The following is a 23586-nucleotide window of genomic DNA, read 5'->3' as shown; positions in this document are numbered from 1 at the left end:
TTGGGAAGATGAAGTTAGGAAAATTTTTGGGGAGGCCCCAAAAAGACTGACATTGAAAGCAACTTAGATATATCATTATTCTTAAAATTAATCGAATAGCCAGTCATTTAAAAAGACTGTTCAAAAAATTTGGTGATCGCCTGACACCAAACAGTTTCAACATAATCACCGCTATAACCTGTGGTGAACTCGAAGTACTGGTAGTCCTTGGCGATGGCAGACACGCGGACCGGCTTGCCTTCCAGCAGACAGACCTTCATCTCGCCCTTCTGCAGGTTGTCGTTGACGGTCGCTGATCCTTCCACGTCGATCACCTTCACGAGGGGAGTGTTGATCTAGAAGGATTAAGTTTTGTTAGACAACTCTTTTTTATAAAGTGTGGAAGTTTAATGTGTGTTTTTGTTTTCTTTACAGAAAAATGCGGTAAGTGTGTATTTAAAAGATGAAGAGAACTTACTAAAACCTTGAGGTGAGTGGGTGAGCCTTCAACCAAAACCTTGGTTTCACGGTCCTGAAAATGACATTACGTTAGTATAAAATCATTTGGTTGCCGTCCTAAAAGATGCCATTGTATATTATATTTTCATATTCCATGAAATATTATAATTATATTTTAACAAAATAGAATACTTACAGCGCCAAGGATCGGGTGAGAGATGGAAGCAGAGGTCTCAATCTTGACGGAGTTCTGTTGTGGGCGCACGAGGTTTCCACGGAACTTGACTACAGCCTCCTGTGAGAAAAAAACGTAATGTTTAGCAATCTTGTGATAGTTGAGTAACATGGTCAAATGTATGGAAAAAATTGTTACAATTTATGGCAAAAACTTTGTATGCAAAAAAGTAGCTTTCTTCTATAATATTAATAAGGCATCGTTCAGACCAAACGTATTGTCGGCCGCTGACTGTGAGCGCGCGTTACGCAGTTTATTGCTTTTCCATATATATTGAAATTGTCGTTCACACCGAACCGACTATACGCTGTTACGTAGTCTGTTGTAGCTGACTCTCAGTGGCCGATTATTTTACTACGCGACTATGCACGGCGGACGCGGATTGGCTACGCGGACGCAGTTGCCGAATAGCGCCGCTCCGCTGCGTACGCACCGCCGCGCCTCGGTACAGCACGTCGATGATTAGTGTCCCTTTTATATAAACTTAAACGTATTATAGTTCGGCCATTCAGAGAATGCGTTCCTGACACGTCGCGATTGAACTGACGACGTAACTACATTCATTGATTATTGATATAATAATGTTGTTTTAATGTCTCCTCAATTGTTAAAACGGTAAACAACCAGCAAAAATATTTTTATCGTAACTGCAACGCCATTGCAAAGTTACGTCGTCAGTTCAATCGCGACGTGTCAGGAACGCATTCTCTGAATGGCCGAACTATAAAGATAGTAACTCATCGAATGTTTTACTGTCATACGAAAATATTTCTTGAACTTATTTGGATAAAGTCTATACTCGAAATATAAAGTATGAAATTAACCAGGAAAACATTTCTTCAAAAAGGGATGTACCCACAATCTCTTCTTTTTATTATTTTCGTCTTCCTCTAGAGCTTCGCAAATGGCAACTTTCTGAATGCGCATCATTTAATTGAAATATCAGTAAAACGTCTGGTTTGAAAAAAATAAATTACGCTAGTTTTATCTTTTATAAAATACTACGAGCAACTTCAAATACTGAGCCCTTTTATGTGTAGAATAGTCAGCCGCTCAGCGTACGCATCTAGTGTGAACCTACACGAGCCTATTCTTTTGTTCACGCATGTAGCGCATCGTACGCTATAGCCTATTGTCGGCTTGGTGAGTACGCGTACTGCAGATTGAGTCGACGTTCACACTGGGGCAGACAGTGAGTATACTCACAGTCAGCGGCGGACAATACGTTTGGTGTGAGCAATCCCTAAAGGTAGAATATATACCAAGCAGCATAGAGCACTAACCTTGTTGATCTTAGGGTGGTTAAATCCGAACTCAGCAATAGCAGACTGTTGCTTATCATTGGCTACATCCATGTCAACCAAGAATCTGGCAGAGGTCCTGTGTCCTTGCTTGTTCTTGTCCATGTCCAGGCAGATCTCTCCACGGACAGGGAAGGGCAGACCCTTGTTGGTTGGGTAGCTGACCACGGATTCCAGAGCCATGACGCGTTGAGGAAGCTGGATGGTTATTCCAGACTTGGCATCTGAAATAGTGGATTGGTTAGTATCGAGTAGGAAGCTTTAAGTTTGTAACTAATTAGATGCCTAATGTGTGGAAAACAGTGATGTGTGGGGGAACTTGATATTTTCAATGTTCTATAAATCACCAAAGAAAAATCCATTGTAATATGTTTCGCTGAAAAATACTTACTTCCGAATTCAGGAGTGTTGTAAACGTGGAGGTGGTATTTCTTGTCTTCCTTGTTGATGTGGAGGTCCAGGGTGTATTGCGGCAGCTTCTGGTCGGAAACCTCGTCCTTGATCATCAGACCGAACTCGGGGGTGATACCCAACTTGCGCAGGTCGAAACCAGCGTTGATAACGTTGGTGATGATACCAGGTTCTGTAGGAAGGAAGGTTAGAAGCTTAGTGAAATTATAGCACGAATTACATATTTCAGAAATCTAATCTCATGTTTTTGTAAACTTATCAAAGAATCCATGAACTACTGTCACATTAATTGTCGCAATACTACATAATATTCTAGTTTCTGAACTTACTGGACATATCGATCTTGGAGTTGATCTCAGCATGAGCGCACTGTTTCTTCTCCTCGCAGTAGACGTAAGAGTTCTTGTACTCCAAGTTGGTGACGCGAGACTCAGCCACGTAGCTGCGCTCTCCGATAGCCATGTTGAAGAAGGTCTGGAGAGAAGAGCATCAGGATAAAGAAATGGTGATTGTGCCAAACAAGAAAACGTATCAAGCAAGCTTAAATGATAAAGTGCCTATAAAATTGTATGTTTAAGAGATATGATCGGATAAAAAAGCTTGTGGAATGAATACAAACCTCGACTCCCTTCTCGTTTCCTTCACCAAGGATAGTGCGGATGTACTTGAAGTTGGCGGATTTCTGGTCTTCCTTGACCTTCACGGCGCCGGAGCCTTCAATGATCATCTTGGGACCTTCTTGCTTGCTGATGTAGGAGGTGCTTCCACTAAGTACATTCTTGTTGTCATTAGTAGCGTGGAACTCCAATCGCTTGCCGTTGCCAGCGTCCTTGCTGGCGATCTCAACCTGGTAGTTCTTCAGACCAAGTTTCTCAGAGTTGGCAGCCAGTTTGAAGTTGACATTGTCCTTCTGTACGTTGCCTTCAGTGGTGCATTGGAGGGAAACGTCACGAATGTTCTCGATTATCAGTTCGATCTTGCCCTGGGTGGAGCTTAGAGAGCTTCCCTTGACGAAGAGCCTGTGAAAGACGGTCAAATTAATTTAAAACTTTGGAATCTTTAGATTATAAAACGCTCACATTTGAGATCGTCATAAGGTTTTTAATTATGTCTTGTAATGAGGTAATTGTAGATACTCGTAAATGGGCTTACCTGCTGGGTTTAGGAGTAGACGGGCTGGTGTATTTGACATCGATCTGAGGATGAGCCTTGGAGAAGACGATGGTGGATTCTGACTTGTACACGCGGCCATCAGCGTCAACCATCATGTTAGACATGTAAGTGTCGGGGGCGGGGTTCTGAAGAAAATGGAAGATAATTCTTAATACACGAACTATTATAAATTATACTTATATATCGACTATTTTAAGAAAACCTTTTTATTCTCATAAAACATATGAGAATAAAAAGGTTTTCTTTGTGATTCTACATGATCTTCACATGTTGTTATTGTATGTATCAATAAAAACAAACTGTAATACCATACTATTTCTAAAAAGAGTAACCTTGGAGTTTCTTGCCCGTTCTTTTCCATAGGAAGCTACTTTTGGAATGACTTTGTATTTTTGACGTTCATAAGTGCTTGTAAATGCCTAAATGAAATAAATGATATGACTTTGACTTTGGAACCGAGAATTTTGCGCTTCAGTCTTGGTGACTTACCTTAGAGTGTACAGTGAGCTCAAGTTTCTTCAAACCTTCAGCTCCAGGAGCGTTGGCCTTGATGCTGACTTTGTTGTCGCGAGGAGCAATGGCGGCGTCCACGGCAATGGTGGCAGACTTGCCCTTGCCGTACTTAGCCTTCAGTTCCACGTGGTTGTTGCTTCTGTCTCCTGAAGAAATAAGGATAAGAAGTAAGATTAATAGGAGGCACTCACGATTAAAAAAGGTTATTGGAATTCAATCTTAGGTTTACTTTAATAACTTGTAATATCTTTCACTCCTTAGTGATGGATTGTCAAAGAAATCCTTCACTAGAATGGCTTAAGTAACCATTAAAGGTCTCTGAGTACGGGGGTTCGTGGCAACTCGCTTAATAATTTATTATTCAGGGTTTAACAAGTCAACTTTGTACTTCTTTGTCTGGAATGAAATCCGGATAAGAGTTTTTACTATTACTTTTAGTTAACAGACACACGGATAGAATACTCTAGAAATATATTCCATAGAAAGTTATGTACTTACCCTTCTCATCAACCTTGTAGTTGGCATCCAGGACGATGGGGTCTACATGAGGAGCCAACAGCTTGAGGGTTGACAGACCGGTCTGAGGTCCGACCTTGCCGTTAGCATCGATCTTGTATACATCAGCGTTGATTTGGACTGATTCCACGATGGTGAACTGGAGAAAAAGAATATTGTTAGATCCTAGTTTCTTTGCTTCATCATTTTAAAGGTTTATTTAAAGGTTCTGTTTCATATGATTGTTTTAATTATGGAAATGTCCATTTTTTTATTGTGTAACATTTCATACCTTCTCAATTTATATAACTACATAGTATAAAACAAAGTCACTTTCTCTGTCCCTGTAGCCCTATGTATGCTTAATTCTTTAATCTACACAACGGATTTTGCGTTTTTTTTAAATGGGTAAAGTGATTAAAGAGGAAGGTTTAAATATATTAAAAACGTTCATCAAATAGTGCGGAAATACTGATGCCTCGTGCGAAGCTGGGGTGAGTCGCTAGTAAGTACTAAAATAAAGTAAAACTTACTTCGAAGGTGTCCTTGTTCTCAGGTTGCAGGTAGAGGACGGTGGAGACGACCTTGATGTCGTGAGCCTTCTCGAAGGGCAGACGCACGTTCAGGGTGAAGTCTTCCAAGTATCTGGTGAAAATCAGAATGTATTATTATATTGCTTCATTGGGCAAAAACGTGCATTTCTTCAGATTCAGATTATCTAAGAGAAACTGTGGAGTTAAATCTATTATGAACAGAAATAAAAGAATTCAGTAAAAAGGGCAAATATTAATAATGTCTTCCAGAAGACCTCAACATGACTCGTTTAATTTTTTTCTTTAAAATGTAAACAGATTCCTTGAGACATTTTTACTCACTTCTTGTCGCCTTCCAATCCCTTAAGTTCAGAGACTCCAGTGAGCTCGAAGGTGGTGTCGTCACCATATCCTCCCTTGACGCGATACTTGTCATCGACGATGGTCATGGACTCGGTGTAGGTGGAGCTGACCAGCAGGGTCACTGGTTTGGGCAGCAGGTTGCCGTTCAGGTCATACTGGAGAAAGAACAAGTCAGGTTTAGAATGACAGTTGTGAAAATTTTTGAAAGTCCAGATTTTGATAAGCTTTGCAGATGCAATATCGTCATCTTCCGAGCCTTTTCCACCTATGTTGGGGTCGGCTTCCAGTCTAACCGGATGTAGCTGAGTACCAGTGTGCCACAAGGAGTGATTGCCTATCTGACCTCCTCAACCCAGTTACCCGGGCAACCTAGTACCCCTTGGTTAGACTGGTGTCAGACTTACTGGCTTCTAACTTGATTTAGAAAGACCGTTTTGATCGAAGAGTCAACTAGAATCTTGTTTACCTGCAGCTTGTATACAGTATAGTTACAATAAAAAAAATAAGTGACACTAAACGGACAGTTCTAAGCTGAGGACGTAAATATTTTATTATATGTATATTCATTATGTAAACGCACCTTCAGGTCAAACTTGAACTTATCGCCTTCAGGAACGTTTTTCAGAGAGAAGGTGTTCAGCATCTTCTGCCCGTCCTTCAGCTTCAGTTCCACCTGACCTTCGTAGTTGATGATCTGCTTGTCAAAGTTGGTGTTCATGATCTTGCCCTTGTAGCTGATGATGGAAGCTGGTCCTCCACGCTTGGTGGCGTCTGACAGAGTGACGTCAGCGTGACCGTTGTATTTCTGTAAAGGAATGCACATTTTTGTTAAAAAGAAAACCATGATATACATTGTAAATGGTTTCTAGGAAAGAGTACTTGATACTTTTTGCGACAGCATATGCATGTAGTTGGATACTAATATTTATCTTAAACTAGCTTCTACCAGCGGTTTTGACCGCATCCCGTGGAATGTTCTGCATGAACCCCGATAAAAAGTAGCTTATAGCTTTCCTCGATACATGGGTTACCTAACTCTTAAAGATTTTCTCAAATTGGACTAGTAGTTCCTGAGATTACCGCGTTCAAACAAACAGACAAACTCTTCAGCTTTATAGTATAGATTCTAGTAGGTCAATACTTACGTCATTGCTTTGAGTGATGTCACGTTCGACCTTGAGGGTGAGGCACCTGTCAGTCGGCAGCACTATCTCGACCATACCATGAGTCTTGCCAGTGGGGGAGTATACTCCATCCTGGTGCAAGTTCAGCTCAAAGTTCTTGCCTCCGTACTGGAACTTGTTCCTAGAAAGAAAATATGACATTAGAATTTTTTATTGTATTTTTCCCAGCCATAACACTAATGGAAGTTGTGAAAGGAAGGCGTTTCGGGGGTGCTGTCCTTTTATCAATTTGACGTGAAAAAGTGCTAAAATCTAGCCTACTTTCAATAAACGTTCTTGACTTTGACTTTGTACTTGAATATAAATGAGCGACCACTGTCTTTTTCAATGGAAGAAACCTTTATAGTTCCTTCTAAATCTCCAAAACTATACTTACTTGGAGTCAACCAGTTTCTCAGTCCTCTTGGTGTTGGTGCTAACATGGATCTTGTCATTGTTGTCCTTCTCGTAGTTCAAGAAGATGTCAACATCAGCGATGTATTGCGGGGCCTTGGCCATGAACTTGAAGTCTCCCTTGATCTTGCGTTGGGCCTGGATGAAAGAAAAACAAAATTTTTTACAACTTGAAAGTCTAGCGATGTCTTCATTTATTTTTATTTTTGGTTGAACTCATTAAGTCATCGATATAAAAGTTTCAAATCCTTACCTGTTTGAAGTCAACGATGATCATACCGTTGCCCTTGCCATCACTGTCAGTGACTTTGAATTGACCGTTGGCGGCGATGGTGTTCTTGATGATCAGCTTCAGTTGTCCGTTAGGGTTGGCTCCACGAGTAACCTTCAGTAGGTAGTCGATGATGTCACCGTGGGCTTCAGAGATCTTGGCGTGAGAAGAGTACAGGGCTGGGGTCTGGATAACACCAATGTCGAATCTGAGGGAAGAAAGAATAATGTTTAGAATACCGCTTTGATAAGTTGGGTAAGTTGTAGTAAAAATTGTTTTTTAGGTGACTTACTTGATGTCCTGGGTCTTGCTGCCCATGGAGGCCTTCAGGTGACCGATGGCTCCAACATTCATGTCATTAGGCTTAGTCTTGTGCAACAACACTCCTGAGAGCTCGTATTTGCCGATGTTCTTGAACTCAATGTAGTTCTCCAAGTTGGACTTGTCAGGAGACACAATGTCTCTCTTGGCGAGAACTTCAACTCCGTTCTTGTCGTACTCAGCCTTCATCTTGATGCTGTAGTCTCCAGGTTTCTTGATCTGAGTCCTGGCGTCAAGGTCAAATTCAGCCTTCTTGTCCATGTACTGTCCTTCAACCTCAACATCAACCTTCTTGGGGTCAACATCAGCGTCGAATTTGACTTTCAGGGGGAGAGCGTGGATTTCAACTGTAAAAAAATAAAAATAAACATTATTTGAGCACTAACATTTTCAAGGATCTTCTTTCATTTTTGTAAAGTGCAAAACTTACACTTGTTCTTGGTGATAACGTTGAAGTCCTCGGGAGAGTTCTTGTGGTATTTAAGCATTTGTCCTAAAACAATGCGGTTGTGGTTGTTGCGGAGGTCTCCACCATAGATCAGGTCGATTTCGTTGCGAAGCTGTCGGACAAAGTAATGAAAAATAAATGAATATCCATATAATTATTAGAAACTATATTCTGTAGTTAATTTCATTACAATGTTACTTACAGAGGGTTCCAATTCGAAATGTCCCTTCAGCCTGAAGTTGATGTATGGGTTCAACCTGTTCTGGAACTCAACGTTGACGTCGTGCTTCTTCACGGATCCCTTAAGGGTAGCCAAGTCCTTGACAGTGGTGTCGAAGTCAATTTCATTGTCAGAAGTGCTGGCAAAGTGTCCATCAATGCAGATAGGTTCCTTTACACTGGGTAGGTTCAACTTGATGTTTTCGATGGAGTATTTGGTTTTACCAGCGCCAGATTCTTCAACAACTTGACCAGAGATGGGAATGCTGTGCTTCTCCTTGTCTCCTGGCATTTGGTATTCAGCGATGGGTTTGTAGACCTTGCGGTTTCCACCTCCTTGGACGTTGAAGCCAACTTTGCCGTAGATTTCGTTGGCATCGTATTTGCCCTTGACAACGACAGTCAATTCGCTGGGTTTGCGGTACAAGTGAGCTTGTCCGGAGATGACCTTCATAGGTGAGTTGAGGGACAGTTGAGCGCCAATCTCGTTCTTGTTGTAAGTGTATTCACCGTTGATTTGAGCGCGGCCATACTTAGCACCTGTAGGTAAGATTTCTATTAGAAACAATTCAAATCATAGTTAAATTTACATTTTCTGACAGTAAAAATAAAAGGGAAAAGTACCTTCAGCATCAAACAGTACTTCGAAAGACTCCCTGCCGCTTTCGTCAGACCGCACGACTCCCTTGATATGGTATCCCCTCAGGTTCTGCTTCTCCAACATCACACGGAGCTTTGTCTTGCCAGCGAGTGGATAGCTTGACAGGTATTTGGCGATTGAAGCCTGAGCATCAGGTCCTGTAGGGAAATACATTGTTTGAATTTAGGTAAAAGTATATAAGTATATTTTTCTGTATCAGGTATAAACAATATGTCTTCAACATATATACATAGCCCTAGATGCTTACCAGAGACTGAGAAAGGCACAGTCATCTCTCCGCAGACAGTTAATCCGAGGAAGTCAGCAGCCTGGTCAAAGCAGCCAGTGTTCTCCTTAGTAACATGGTCCATCTTGATGGGTGTGTGTTTCTCCATCTGTCCTTTCTCAGCGTGGAAGTAGACCAGGTCGTTGGAAGCAGTGATGATCTCTTGCTTGTCGATGGGGAGACCGACTTGCAGGTCGAAACCACGACCGTTCTCCAGGACCTTAGCAATGACGTGACCACCAGTGGAACTGTGCAGGTTTACGATGACCTTAAGACCAGTAGCGATGGAGTCGGCGTCGACTAATAGAGCTCCGGTGACTTCGATGTCAGTGCTGGGCACCAGCTTGATGTCGACCTTAGCGTCTTTAGGGCTGCGCATGCATTGGCGGATGTCGATGTTGGTTCCGACTTCGAGGCGACCAGTGGCGGCTCCAACGACGTCGAGTTTCAGAGGCAGACCGGTGGACGTGGGGTAAGCGAGTTCAGCGTCAATGAAGAGCATATGAGCGCGGACTTCTTGCTGGAAGTGCTTAACTTGGTTGACACCCTGGTTCAGGTACTGAATGAGCTGGTCAATGATCTTGTCGAAGCTGAATCCCTTGTCGTCTCCGAGAGACAGGAAGACGGCGTCAGTGCCGAACAGTTTGACGTATATGTCCAAGTCCAATTCGTTGTTGAAAGGTGCTGCTTCGGCCTTCAACTGGAAGAGATAGAAATAGCGTTTAAGTCCAATAATTATCAAAATCAAGGCTAACAGATTCAAATACAAATACTAGAGGTAATAATCAAATTTGTATTTATTGCATTTAACAAAGAGATGACACTTACGCTCTTGTCGAAGGAATCGACATCACTCTTGATGGAGCGGCGGCCTCTGTTAAGACCTCCCTCAACCTTGTCCTTGTATTGGTTGAATTTCTCGACGATGTATTTTTGGTACAAGTTCTGGGGTTCCTCAGTGCGCAGGAAACTCTTGGGTCCGAAGAGGTGTTCAGCGACGCGGTCCAAGTTGCCTTGACGACCTCCAACCTACGGTAACAAAACGATGGTAATAAAAATTATCCTCAAAAATACTTGTCTCAACAGAAATTGAAAATCTCAATTCTTTTTCTAGGTCGGTCATTTATACTGCCGAAGAAAATACGAACCTCAAGAACGTTCAAGCTGTGTCCGAAGACTTCGGCAGTCAGGTTCAAGCTGACGGACCGAGGCAGGAACGAGTCCTGGGAGTAGATGACGTTCTTCTCGATGTTTCCACCAAGACCCAGAGCATCGATGTTGAAGGATTCCTCCTCGGAGAAGGAGTATTTCCTGGAGAAGAACAAGACAAAATATGTAGGAGAGAACACCGATGTCATATATTTTTTTCACATCTATGAAAGATGTCATAAAAATTGATATTGCAAAAGTGTCGTAAAATTGACTAAGAATATGGTTTTCTTACCTGAAGTCGGTGTTGAACTTGTTGGGAGTGCGGATCAGGCCATAGTGCTGGCGAGCCAGCTTCTTGTCAGGGTTGGAAGAGCCTCGGATGTTGCGGAGGGAGGTGGAGATGAAGTTGCCAACTGCAAAACAAATAGGAAATTAGGATTAAAAAATCGTGTTAATTTTTCATTACTAATGAAAGTAAAAACTGGGAGAAAAAAAAAATATCGAAAGTAGCTACCCGCCCTGCTTCGCACGGGTAACAGTATTTCTCCACTATCCACTCAAGCGTTCGAGGTGATAACAATCACCAAAAAAATTCTTGCCTAAAGCGTTCATGGTGACTACAGTATCCGAACGACATCGTTCAGTTTAAACGTGTACAGCGCTATAGCCAGGTGGTATTAATATAGTTGATTGATACTAGATGGCGCGTTATTAAATTTGTCATCCGTGAGTTGTGATTTTTTCTGTGCAATGGCAACATTCGATTTATTAAAAAATATATTGAAGTGACAGTTCGTCGTTTTTAACAAGTGACTTTTTTGTGTGTGGAGCTCTTGACAAAAATGTGGTAAGTTTCTTGTTTTATACCTTATTTAGATTGTTATTTTATATCAAAATAAACGTGAAGAAATTTCCTTTACGAAATATGTATTATTACGACAATTTCAAAACGTTTACATAGTATAATTTAGGTGGAAAAGTTATACGATCACTACACGATCATCGTTTGATACTTTTCTATTGTTTACAGTGTATTCTAATTGGTTATTTTTGTTAAATAAATGCAAAATATACGAGAATCGTTCACTATTAGCACGTTAATGGCCATTTACAAACGAAATACATTGAGATGGGGTCTATAATGATTAAAATGTTAAGACGTTATTCATGATTTTAGTGTTGGTGATCCGACTCCCCTTGGACTGATCTACTTACAACGTAAATAATGGTTTGTTCACACGGAGCGTTTTATGATCAATTTGGGTATGTTTTGTGGCTTTTGGCTTTGTTTATGTATCTACTTATAGGTGACGGCATGTTTATTTAGTTTTCGTTTTTCAATATCAAAGAATGAAAAATACCTAAAATTACAGTTTTACAGTGTATTTATTTTACTGTAATACCAATAACCGCTTTCTTTTTTTCTATTTAACATAATAAAAAATTATATGTAATAAAATTATATAAAAGTAAACATGTTTGCTCTATAAACATACCGAACAGTAATATGCGTGTTTCATTAAAACAACGTCGTCGTGTGAACACGCTATTAGCCGGGCGGCCATCTTGTCACATTTTTACGTCGCCCGAGGCCCAGTGACCGCTTGAGAAACACTTAACTTTGTTTATTTTTTCATGACAGAAAACTAATTACTTATATTAAGATATTGGTATCATTTTAAAGAGTATATCCTGTACTAATATAATAAAAAAACATTGTTACCAGTAATCACTATATTTTTCTTATAAAACTCGGAATAAAAAAAAATTACGATATTTTTTTTGATATCCTCAACTTTATACTTTATTATCATCCTATAATATTAATTAAAGTAATTTACTTTTAATCAAATTAAATTTTACGTTCTTTTAGCTTTCCGTGAGTATTTTTTATTCGAATCTAGCTATTGTAGTTTTTCAGTAGTAATCGTTTTTGTTGAGAGAGTCTCGCTTGGTCGTAAAAAAGCAATTGACATTTCATGCGCGGACAGGTGGGCCGAGAATCACTGCGCGGCTTGGACGCTTGAGTGGCTATTTAATGGGTGTTATTATGATTCAATCACTCTATCTATTAAGAAAACACGCATGAAAATGGTTTGTGTAGTTTTGAAGATTTAAGCGTTCAAAGGGATATGGGGGCAGAAAAAGCGACTTTGTTTTATATTATGGAGTGAAGGGGCATTTGACAGAGCTAAGGTTTGGTTTCTGAAAACAAAAATCTATTGTTTTTGAAAATTACCTTGGTGAACAGGTTCAGAGTCCAACAGGTTCTTGATTTCAGAGGCGGAGTGAGCGCAGGGGCACGAGATGACAGCCAGGTAGGCCTTGATACGGATCTCGGAGTCCAACTGGCGGTTCTTCATGATATCAATGGCGGTTTTCTTGAGCTATCGAAAAAAAAACATTATGTAAATTATTAGGGAAAATACATTTTTGCTTATAACAATACCAATATTACAAAGGGGAAAACTCAAAAGTTACTGCACCCATTTTAAAACTTCTTTCACCAGTACAAAGCTACATTATCTGCGAGTAACATAGGCTAAAGTTTATCCCGGTAGTGGCAGTAGTAGCCACAGGACGCGGGTGAATCCGCGGGAAAACGGCTATCTACCTAGTCTTGCCATAAATATTGTAATAAAGAAAAAAGAAAATTGTTAACTGCAAATAACATTTATTACTTTTACAGTGTGTCAGTTTAATACATAAATATAAAACAATTAAAAATATAAAAAGCTTATTCGAAGTGGTCTCCATTGGCTGCAATACAGTCCTTTAAACGATGAGGCCAGTTATCAATAGAAGCACGCACTCTTTCCATGGGAAAATTCTTCACTGCCAATCGTATAGATTGTTTTAGGGACTCCAAATTATCATGGCGTTTAGAGCAAGCTGTACTCTCTAAAACTGACCACAAATCATAATCCAGCGGATTAAGATCGGGACTAGACGACGGCCAGTCTTCAGCTCTGATGAAGTCCGAAACGTTCGATTCCAACCAAGACTGCGTGGACCGAGCTTTATGACCCGGCGCCGAGTCTTGCTGGAAGGACCATACTTGGTTATTGAACATGGTGATGTTAAGGGGCTTAACTACCTTCTCAAGAATGGTATCTTGATACACTTGTGCCGATGTTTTGATACCTTTTTCACAAAAATATGGCTCAGTCACTCCTTCATAGCTAACACCCCACCAAACCATCACTGAAGTCGGATAATGTCCACGTTGCACTCTGTCGACTAATTGGGAAGCTTCCTTAGAGCTTTGAGCATAAATACGGTCATTTTGTTTGTTAAAATGTTGCTCAATTGTAAAAATTTTCTCATCCGTAAACAAAATTTTTCTGTGACCTCCCTTTGCGTACCGCTTCAGTAGTTGTTTCGATTTTACCACCCTATTCTTCTTTAAATTATCAGTTAAGAAATGGCCAGTGCGTCTCTTATAGGCTGCAAGTCCTAAGTCATCTTTTAAAATACGCGACATGGTTCTAGGTGCTATCTTCATTTCCCGAGATAAAATCTTTTGCTTTCGGACAGGATTTCTTCGAATTCTTTCCCTTACTGCTTTGACCACCTTTTTCGTACGAACACTACGTGGACGGCCAGATCTTTTTCTGTCACAAACAGAGGAGGTCTCATTGTACCTATTAATAGCCCGGTACACAAACATTTTACTAATACCAAGTGTATGGAGAGTTTTAAAAATTGCATTTGGCTCCATACCTACTTTGTGTAATGCTATCACAGCGATTCGGTTCTCTTTATCACCCCACACCATTTTAATATCGCAAAATATTTTACAATGTATTGGCGCCAAAATGAGAAAACACAATGAACAATCATATAAAAATGACAGATTCGAAATTCAAATGTAATATTTTTTTATAATTAAGTGTAACAGTATTTATGGCCAGACTAAGTATGTATAAAATCGAAAATATCTCTTATTTTCCTTACCTTAGCAGCACAACCATCAGCCTGGAAAGCTTCAAGAGCTGCAGCCTTCACCCTAGCCTTAACATTGTTGTCAGCCACACAGTGAGCCAGCTTGTCAACCAGAGAGTCTTCCAGGTGACGGATGTTGCGGATACCCTTCAGCACGGCTACAACCTGGAAATGCAGAAGACCATTAGTAAGATATATAAGAGGAACCAGAACTGAGAAGCTTGAATAAAAGAGGACATCATCTCGGGTTAGGGTCGGCTTCCTGTTGTTGTCAAAAGCTGAATATATAGAGGTCAAAATCTTGTACTAAGATTCCAAAAACGATTGATATGGCAGAAAAGTAGACCTTCTTGCAAAACACTTTTATTTCACAAGGAAGAGCTGTTGTCAAAAGCTATTTCTTATTGTCGTGTAAACTCACATTGTCTTCCTCAAGCTTGGTCTTAGGCCTGCAGTTTTGCAGCTTAGCTCCAAGCTTCTGGCTGACAGCGACGATGCCGTCATTCTTGGTGTGATGACATTCGTGCTCGCGGCAGAAGGCACCAGCTAAGGCACCAACACCCAGGTACACTTCTTTGGGCAGGTTCGGCAAGTCCAGTAGAGACTGTGGATAAGAAATATTAGAATTAATAAAGAGATTTTGACTTTCGAATGGAAGTAATTTTATTTCTTTACAGTGTAATAATTATACTACCTATTTATACATACTTATTCAATATATGAAATGTACATATTTACAAAAAAAAAATTGAAAAATTCAAACGGTGAGCGGGGCTCACAGTTTGAATCGTGCCCAAAAGGCTGGCTGCATTGCCACGCTGAATGGCAATGCATATTCTATGGCCTAAGTATATGCCAGCCTTTTGATCACGAGTGGACTCTACTAATCGCTTGCTAATTTGATAAAACAAAGTGATTTATTTTCATACTTGGAGTTAATTTTTAACCAGTTGTCTACTTACAGCAGCAGCCTTCATGGCATCGTTGTTAGCGTGCTTAGCGTTGCTCAGAGACAAGAAGACCAGCTTCTGCTCGATGGGGCTCAAGTCCTTACTCTTCAGCAGCTGGATGGAGACCTCAATGCTGTAGCCAGTACCGGCACGGATGAGACCGTCCAGGAATACGCGTCTGGTGAAAGATAATTATGGAGTTTGGGAAGAACATCTTGGTTATACAATTTCATAATAAGTAGATTTGTATTGTAGGATTATAATGAAACAGGATATAGGAAAATAAATGAGACTTACTTCTCAACATTGTTTCCCTTGATGTGGCTGTAGACTTTGCTGAGGTCATCCTTGTTGCAGGCACGCAAGATCTGAAATATTTCATCATTATTAATGAACTGTTCTTGCTTAACTACGATCAAGATTTTTACTGTTTTATTTTCCGTCTTTTTGTTGCCTTAATACCTTACAATTTAACAGGATTCTACTTAGATTACAGATTTTAATCTGTTAAACTTTTAACTTGATGTATTTTCTTGATAGATTATCAAAGTACCGCAATTCTATCCATCATATTTGATAAATATCCTTACCCTGACGAGTTGAGCGAAGTTTCCAGCAGACTTGGGTCCGGCTTCAGTGGCGCAGGTCTTGGCGGTTTCCTTCACGGCATTCAGCGCGGACTGCATGTTGTTCTGACCGCTGGACACGCCATGGGGGTTCTCGAAGATGATGGTGCGGGTTTCCGTGCAACGGTCTGGTGAGAGGTGAGATAGTTAGTTTTTATACATGGATTGTTTCATATCTGATTTTTTAAAAGAAATATATAGGATATTCACGAAGAGAAGAAAGAAGATAACTTAACCAGCATTGCACTAAATAATTTTATACTTCTGTTTAACGTGACCCAGCAAATGATTTTGGAAGACATTATTAAGACGACATAATATACGCTTGTGACACGTTTTTTCAAGTCGAGAGTGTTTATCTTGCGAGATGTGCTATACATAATATAACCTAACACCTGTAATGCCATGTCTCTGCAAATAAAAATTCTTATTCTTTGAAGTTATCTTGATACTCACTGGGGTTGTTAGCGGCCTTAGCCTTGCCAGTCATGGTAAGCTTGGTGTGGACCCTAGCCCTGGCACCATTCTCTCCTACAGAGAAGGGCCTGTACAGGTACTCCTCAGTAGCAGCAACCTTCTCAGGTACGCCGTTGTTGACCTTGGTTTCAACGTTCATTGAGGACTGGAGCACTTGGGTGTCCTTGATTTCCTGATGGAAGAAGATAAAAGAAAATCAGTAATACAGAATATTTTTTTTTAGAAGCCAATAAAACCTAAGACGATAATGTTTCAACATAATCTCAGTTTTTTGCCATTTCTTAACTATATGCCATTACAGAATGAATTAACTGGAATCAAATATGTTTTATATGGCATTGTGAGAATGGATTGTGAAACGATAGATTCTGATCCCGTGCCCAAGTTAGAATCTATCATTTTTTACACCTTCTTACGTAATTTTGCCATTCAAAAATTGGCTCTTATTACAGAAAAGGTACAGCTTCACAATCCAAGATACTCACAGCACTAGGGTTGAAGACTCCAGTGATGAGGTCATTCTTGCCCTGCTCGCGGTGACCGCAGCGGGACAGGTCACGGTTGCGGTGCACCAGGACTGCGCTGCCCTCTTGAGAGGAGGAAACGTCCGTGGGACATGTGCCGAAGATATCAACCTGTGGAGAATGATGATTATGAGTTTTCTGTGTCTTTCTGTCGTAATATTTTTTTGTGATGTAAAAAGCTGTTGGTTTTAAAATTAGTTTTTGTCCAATCTGTAATAAGTAATTTCGTTGTTTTTGTCTTTATTATCTTGTGTTAAATTAATCTTTGAGTAAATAAAAATATTTTTCAATTCTACGTTCTCATCTTCTTTCATCATTACTTTGGAAACCATATCTAAAGATGCATTTTTGGAGGTCTTTTTAACATTGTGGAAGTTACTTTGAAAACTGTACATATTTCTTTTGATACAATTCTGGGAATCCTTATAGCATAGTGGTAATTCTTCAGATACATCTCTGAAGATGTTTCTAACATTCTAGAACCCTGATGTCCTCACCTGAGTGGAAGGCTTCTGTTCTGTCTGCAGCAGAGAGATGATGGCCCTCTTGATGTTGAGAGAGCGGCGGGTGTCACCCTCCTCAGCGCAGATCTCGGGACCGGTGCGCCCATCTTGCAGCGTGAAGCGGATCGGTTTGTCGATACCGGGCGGGCTTGGGTGTTTCTAGAAGGAGAAAATAGGGTGAGAAAACTTTTGTGATGTGGGAGCTAAGGTGTGTAATTTTGATAAGTGGAGAAAGTTTAAAATTGGATCATAATACATGTATTTTAGCAAAATCTTTATCGGAAGAGATGGAAGTAGCTGATCTTTCCAGGTATTTTGAAAAGTTTTTTACTAGGAGATTAAGGAAATCATAACTAAGAGCAATGTTATGCCTCAAAGATGAAATAATTACAATTTCATAAAGTGAAACAATAGATATAACTAAATATTCCACGGGTTCATACAACAATTGGTAAATTGTAACAAACACTGTTTGAGTAATAACCATTACTGTCTACTCAGCCTACATACACATGATAAAGGATTCTTAAATACCAACCTTGCCATCAGGGCCAGAAATAACCAAGTTCTGCACCGACAACTCATGCACGCAATTGCCTACAGCCGACACGGAAGCCTGACCGAGAAGCTTGACGCTGGTCTCCTGGTTCGAGGCTCCGTTCAGGAAGATGGTCACGGTACCTTCGACGCCATAGTTGTATTTATGTCCGTTGAGGAAAGACTGAGTTGTTGGTGCTGGAAAGGAGATAGAAAATAAGTAACGTTGTCAAAAATGTTTGAGACTTAAATTATGGTTGGTGGGATCTTTGACTGAATCTGCTTGTCAAAATATAGCCACCTACCAGTTTCCTGTCGGGTAGACTTTTCAGGGTTTTGAAATTACTAAATTGATGAAAGTAATATCAGTGTATGAAAGCTACAGTGCATTTTTTAAACACTGTTTGCTGATAAAAATAGCGGTTTGAGTTTAGAATAAATAAGAAAGTTAACACAGATTCATAATAATCTTGTCAAAAATAGTCATAGAAATTAGTTAAAATATAAGGGAAATATGTCAGGACACGTTTAATTCCGAGTAAATCTGACGTAATTGTATTCAAAAGTAATGAAAAGAAAGAAATTATACTTACATCCTGTGCATTTGATAGAGCATTTATCTGAAACAAACAAGACAATTTGTGTTAATTACTTAATTAACATACTTAAGAGTAATTATAAACTCTTTAGAGGTGTTGATAATAATAACAATACTTTCTTTGTTTTAAAAATATCCTACATATTTATGATGGTCATTAAAGTTGTAAATAAGAGAAAGGATAACATACAAATAAATTGAGTATGGAAATAAATATTTATTATTATAATGATTATGTGTTGCTATCCGGTGTGTTAAACGTGATTACAAATAATTAATTACATAAATAAACAAAAATGGATAGAGGTTACATTACATAGGTCGGTGACGATAACCTTAAGAGTTTTTAATCAAAATTTTTAATAACATGTTTTTCAGCAAATAAAATCACGTAACTAATTAAGTAACGTTTCGGGGAAAATATTATTGATAATATGTAATTTGAGTAGGGATTAGAAATAAGAAAAGTGTCATATTGAACTAATTTTGATATTTACGTGCGAACGCCTGAAGGTTAACCTGGGTTGGTTGTGGTTTGTTAAAATTACTTTTAATTATAATGAATCTCTCGCTAAAACAAAATTAAAAAAGTTAAGTCTGGGAATAGATACTGTGATTCGGATAGCCAGAGATCTATCACATTTTGAGGAATTGGTACGTGAAGAAGCACATGTAAATGTTAAAGAAAATGATGATACATACAACATAGAAGATAAAACAAATACCTATCAGGAAATTTCTAATAAGGGAAAGCTAGATAAACTTATCAATTAGAAGAAATGAGATCACGAAGCTATCGTCGATGTAAATAGTAATTAGAGTGCGTAAACAACTAGTTCAAGGTACAATTCCGCCATTAACGTGAATATTGACAACAAAGTAGATCCCGGATCAATAGGGTCAAATGTTCGCTCACACGCGTTGACGAAATGACTCAGATAGATAACGAACATATGTGACTTCAAGGCTTTTTGGCTTATCTAGGAGTTGATGTTGTTAATTTGATAGATCTTAATAAAGTAAACATTGGTATGGATATAGATGTTAGCATTATTGACGGTTTACCTTCTTTTTTTAATCAAGTTCAAGAGCAATTTTTAAGTACCTGTTCTGAGTATGTAAGTCGTAGTATCAAAAACCTCAGAATCAAATATTTCTATGACGTCAATTTAGACCCTAAAAGACCTCTAAGCTTCACTAAATTACGCATCACAGTCTGATTAAATTAGACCTCAGCTACATACAGATCTAAATTAGAAAGCTTTTCTTTTTGTCGGAGTTTGATTGCGGGAACTCTCCCTCTCGTCCAGGGTCCCTCTCGATAAACAGACGATTATCCAATTTGCCCCACGGAGGGGACAGGACCCGGAGTTTGGCGACCCGCCTCAATGACCTCTAAATTAAAATAATATACGACCCATATTTGGGTTTCTGGATTGTTCTTTTGCGACCTTGGTGTCTGTTGTGTTTTAGATGCACCGGTAGGTGTAACTAGAATCACTCTCATTGGTGTTACTACTGTATTTTCTTCAGATACTCCAAAATTTACTTTAACGTGGTCTGAGATTGGTTTATCATCATTGAATCTTTCTCTTAGATTTTGAAAGTCAGTAATATTTCTTTCATATTTATATACCTACAAAACATTGTATGTATTCGGTTACACCGGGAACGGAACAAAGCTCTTAATATCAGTTATCTAAGAGTGATCGCTAAACTGACACATCCGTACACAGCTGGGATGCATATAATTGAACATGACGAATGATGCTGCATTCCTTATATACGCACTATTGTAGTACTTTTTCAAATCATTGTTTTCACGTCATCACCATCATCATCAGCCTTTCTACTGTCCCACTGTTGGGCCCCTTCTTACACAAAGAATAAGAGTCAAAATCTATATAAATTAAGATTTTTAACAATATTTTCATCTATTATAGGGTTTCCATTTCCTTTAAACTTTATTTTCTTTAAACATTGTAAAAGACCGACCTTCACTTCATATTTTGGTCTTTTGTTCATATCAAAAGACCAGACAAAAGCCAATTATATTAATAAAACAAACAAAGAACAAGCGCTCGATAAAGTTGAGATAATTTTAAGCTAAAGAGCGCTTAATGTTATCATTGGTGATATTAATAATTGTTTCATCATCGGTGAACAGTGGCCATTGTCAAGGTTTTTTGGAGATAACTCTTGTAACGGATATTAAGTGATAAATAACTTTTTACATCTAATTACTAATAATATGAAGAAAGTATATACTATATACTATAATAAGTGTGAAATGTCTTCTACATAAACTGCAAAACTTAAAGGATAACTATTTTGTATATTAGAATTTCGCACTATGATGGTTTAGCTGCAACGATAAGTAAGCATTCTAAGAATAGGCTTAGAGGTTTAGGGTTTCTAAATCGGGTATTTTCTCATTCTACCGCGTAAATGCTAGCGGATTATTGTTAAAAACACAATACAGCGAGTATTGTTTCATTCAAAATATAATCATTCGCTTGTTTGTGAGCGTAGAAAAAGGTAAAGATAGACTTTAATTTGGAAAGAAAATAAAAGTATGGAGAGATTAAGCCCTGAACCGCTAGAACAGCTAAAAAATAATATAGAAAAACTATCATAATTAATGAAAAAATAAGTCGTAACAATACAGAAGAAAAGTTTAATCCAGCAACAATGAATACAAGTGCACATACCTACATCTCACGATACCCGCCACTGACATTGACAAGAGATAGTACAATCACAGGTCAAAGTTGAGCCCTATCATCTGTTTGTTGCAAATAATTGTTCCCCTTATCACTATTTCTTGTTAACTATACTTTGTTCTACTTGATACCTAGCGAGGAATATTTCGGCACTGCTGTTTTTTTCCTAAGTTTGTTTTTTTAAGGGTTTCTTGGTAATTTTTGTTTTTGTTTTTGTTAATTTTTGGCGGTTCTTGGTTATCGTGTTCGTAGAAGTCATTAGTCACATTTAAAGTGTTTAGATTTGGATTAGTTTCTGCTAGAGGTTTTATCCGCTTTCCGTAAGAACAACTTTGTGCGCAATCAAATAAAATAAAACCTATAGCCCTTTTCCTTCGATAGGCAAGCCATCTAATGTTAAAAAGATTTATTTCAATGGGACTAGTGGTTCATGAGCGAAATCATCAGCTCAGTCAAAATCTTTAGCTATTAGTATGGATATAATTACTGTATTGTATAGTTTCAAGCTTAACATAATAGGGCTTTTATTCATCTTTGACTATGTTTTATAAATCTAGCTGGTTAAGCTTTTTCAAAACTTGTTAGTAGCCGAAAAATATTCCTATTACCTCTATAATATTTATTAAAGTTCTTTTACTTTTTGAAAGTTAACTTCTCTTTATTATCTGTAAAGTCATGGGTTTATCTTTGGCAGATATTCTATTGAATTAATTAAAATTGGACAGTGTAAGTTCAGGGTCAATTTTGAGTTCAATAAATGATTTATCTCTCATTAACTTCGGTGGATACAAGATAATTTGAGAGTTCATTTTAATCAGAACTCGTGACTTTGAGCTTGTTGAACTTTCTTAGATAGTTACAATCGCAAAATGTTTTATGACAAAGTCCTTCATTGCCGTCGGTCTGTCTACTAGCGTTAAACTAATGTTACTGAAGGGATTTTCATGTGTTTTCAATAATAATGAAGAAAGTGTAGGCTTATGGATATACTACAGGCGCAGCCGGGAGAGCCCTTTTTGATTTGGGCTGATCCTTACGTACTGATTTGGGTTCATATTTCAATAATGACCACTTTTTAGATGATCAATATTTATTTTTTTGTATTTTGTTTATTTAAAGACATGTTACAAACTAAACTATCGTTATAATCATGGTAATCCTGAATCTAATCAATGTTTTTATTCGGTCCACCCCACCGGGATACCAGATCGTTGTAATATGCACACTACCACTGATTTTCAGACTGATTAATGAACCTGATCAAACTATCGACAGATTATAAGTTTACAGCCAATTTTTCATGGAAATAATTGTAACAAATAAACTCTTGGAAATATTACGCCTAAGGATTTTAAAAAGCTCGTTCTTAGAATAGGAGTTCACATGTCTAATTTTGGTTTCGCAGGATTTGTCAAAGGCTGGCTTGTTGTTATTCTAGAAGTTTATCATGGAACAGGCCTTTAATTATTATGACCGTAAAAGTTTTCAGTCCAAACGCAAAAGAAGATTCCTTCTTACAGTGTAATTAAAATTTGAAACGCTTGCTTTAAGACTCTACAAATTATTTTCATGCATGATGATGACAGTTTAACTGTCACATACGAATATAAGCTGAGCTTTGTTAGATATACATATTTATGGGATTTGCTACATTACATAAAGTAAATAATCTTTGTAGAATATTTGAAACCTTTTTAGCATTTCTTATCAAACTGTTTGATTAAGGGAAAATAACATAACAAGATTTCGATACAGGAATTCCTACACGTAATATTATACAATTTCAATAAGAATAAATGTTTTGCAAAAGAATCAACAAATGTATTAAAGGATCAAAAAAAAAACACTCACCACTGCCGTACGTTGGTTTCCATAAAACGGAAACTAATAATATAACACTTAAAACGCTAATACTACTTTTCCCCATCTTGAAAGGGGTAAAAGTAACACATAAAATCAGTCTTATTTATTATTACAATACTACGTCTCTCGGCTACCTGCGTCTGTAGGTAAATGCGCCGGAGATACTCCCGTCTTCTCCTTATATAGACGTTTGCTGTCGACCAATCAGAAGCCACCAAATTGTTGAGACAAAATCTATGTGTGAGAAATCAAAGAATATTTGTTATTGATAAATTCATGGCCATAGGTCACTAGTTATATTGTTCTATTGTTGATTATGGGCTAGTTTTTGCGTTAGATTGTTACAATTTCTGGCGTTAGATTTCAGCATGCTATTTTCATGTTTAAACTTAATATTTAGAATTAGTACCTACGTACAAATAGTGTTTTTAAACACTGCCAAAAATATATGAGAAAAATCATCT

General features: G+C 38.4%; 1 protein-coding gene across 2 annotated transcripts in view; it reads right to left on the bottom strand.

Annotated features, from left to right (window-relative positions):
• Positions 1-23261, bottom strand: part of LOC124642666 (apolipophorins) — a 33759-nt gene extending 10498 nt beyond the window's left edge. The window contains exons 1-36 of one of the 2 annotated variants that reach the window (XM_047181253.1): positions 23111-23261; positions 18532-18558; positions 17940-18136; positions 17396-17560; positions 16860-17009; positions 16354-16546; positions 15862-16025; positions 15569-15639; positions 15284-15449; positions 14743-14925; positions 14334-14486; positions 12616-12763; positions 10669-10789; positions 10373-10535; positions 10053-10253; positions 9207-9924; positions 8923-9096; positions 8282-8838; positions 8062-8191; positions 7603-7978; positions 7293-7518; positions 7023-7177; positions 6608-6767; positions 6043-6267; positions 5442-5617; positions 5100-5211; positions 4570-4726; positions 4048-4217; positions 3538-3683; positions 3005-3404; positions 2715-2859; positions 2366-2557; positions 1957-2198; positions 635-733; positions 458-511; positions 170-335 (exon numbers count right to left, since the gene is read on the bottom strand). In XM_047181253.1, the coding sequence (XP_047037209.1) occupies positions 170-335; positions 458-511; positions 635-733; positions 1957-2198; positions 2366-2557; positions 2715-2859; positions 3005-3404; positions 3538-3683; positions 4048-4217; positions 4570-4726; positions 5100-5211; positions 5442-5617; positions 6043-6267; positions 6608-6767; positions 7023-7177; positions 7293-7518; positions 7603-7978; positions 8062-8191; positions 8282-8838; positions 8923-9096; positions 9207-9924; positions 10053-10253; positions 10373-10535; positions 10669-10789; positions 12616-12763; positions 14334-14486; positions 14743-14925; positions 15284-15449; positions 15569-15639; positions 15862-16025; positions 16354-16546; positions 16860-17009; positions 17396-17560; positions 17940-18136; positions 18532-18558; positions 23111-23186 (6958 nt within the window). In that variant the 5' untranslated portion in view covers positions 23187-23261. The remainder of the gene's footprint in view (positions 1-169; positions 336-457; positions 512-634; positions 734-1956; positions 2199-2365; positions 2558-2714; positions 2860-3004; positions 3405-3537; positions 3684-4047; positions 4218-4569; positions 4727-5099; positions 5212-5441; positions 5618-6042; positions 6268-6607; positions 6768-7022; positions 7178-7292; positions 7519-7602; positions 7979-8061; positions 8192-8281; positions 8839-8922; positions 9097-9206; positions 9925-10052; positions 10254-10372; positions 10536-10668; positions 10790-12615; positions 12764-14333; positions 14487-14742; positions 14926-15283; positions 15450-15568; positions 15640-15861; positions 16026-16353; positions 16547-16859; positions 17010-17395; positions 17561-17939; positions 18137-18531; positions 18559-23110) is intronic. The other variant, XM_047181254.1, reaches the window with a different exon arrangement.
• Between the last annotated feature and the right edge of the window lie 325 nt (positions 23262-23586).

The sequence above is a fragment of the Helicoverpa zea genome, chromosome 25, assembly GCF_022581195.2.
Source record: "Helicoverpa zea isolate HzStark_Cry1AcR chromosome 25, ilHelZeax1.1, whole genome shotgun sequence".
Lineage (NCBI taxonomy): Eukaryota > Metazoa > Arthropoda > Insecta > Lepidoptera > Noctuidae > Helicoverpa > Helicoverpa zea.
This window is presented reverse-complemented; position numbering and strand designations above follow the sequence as displayed.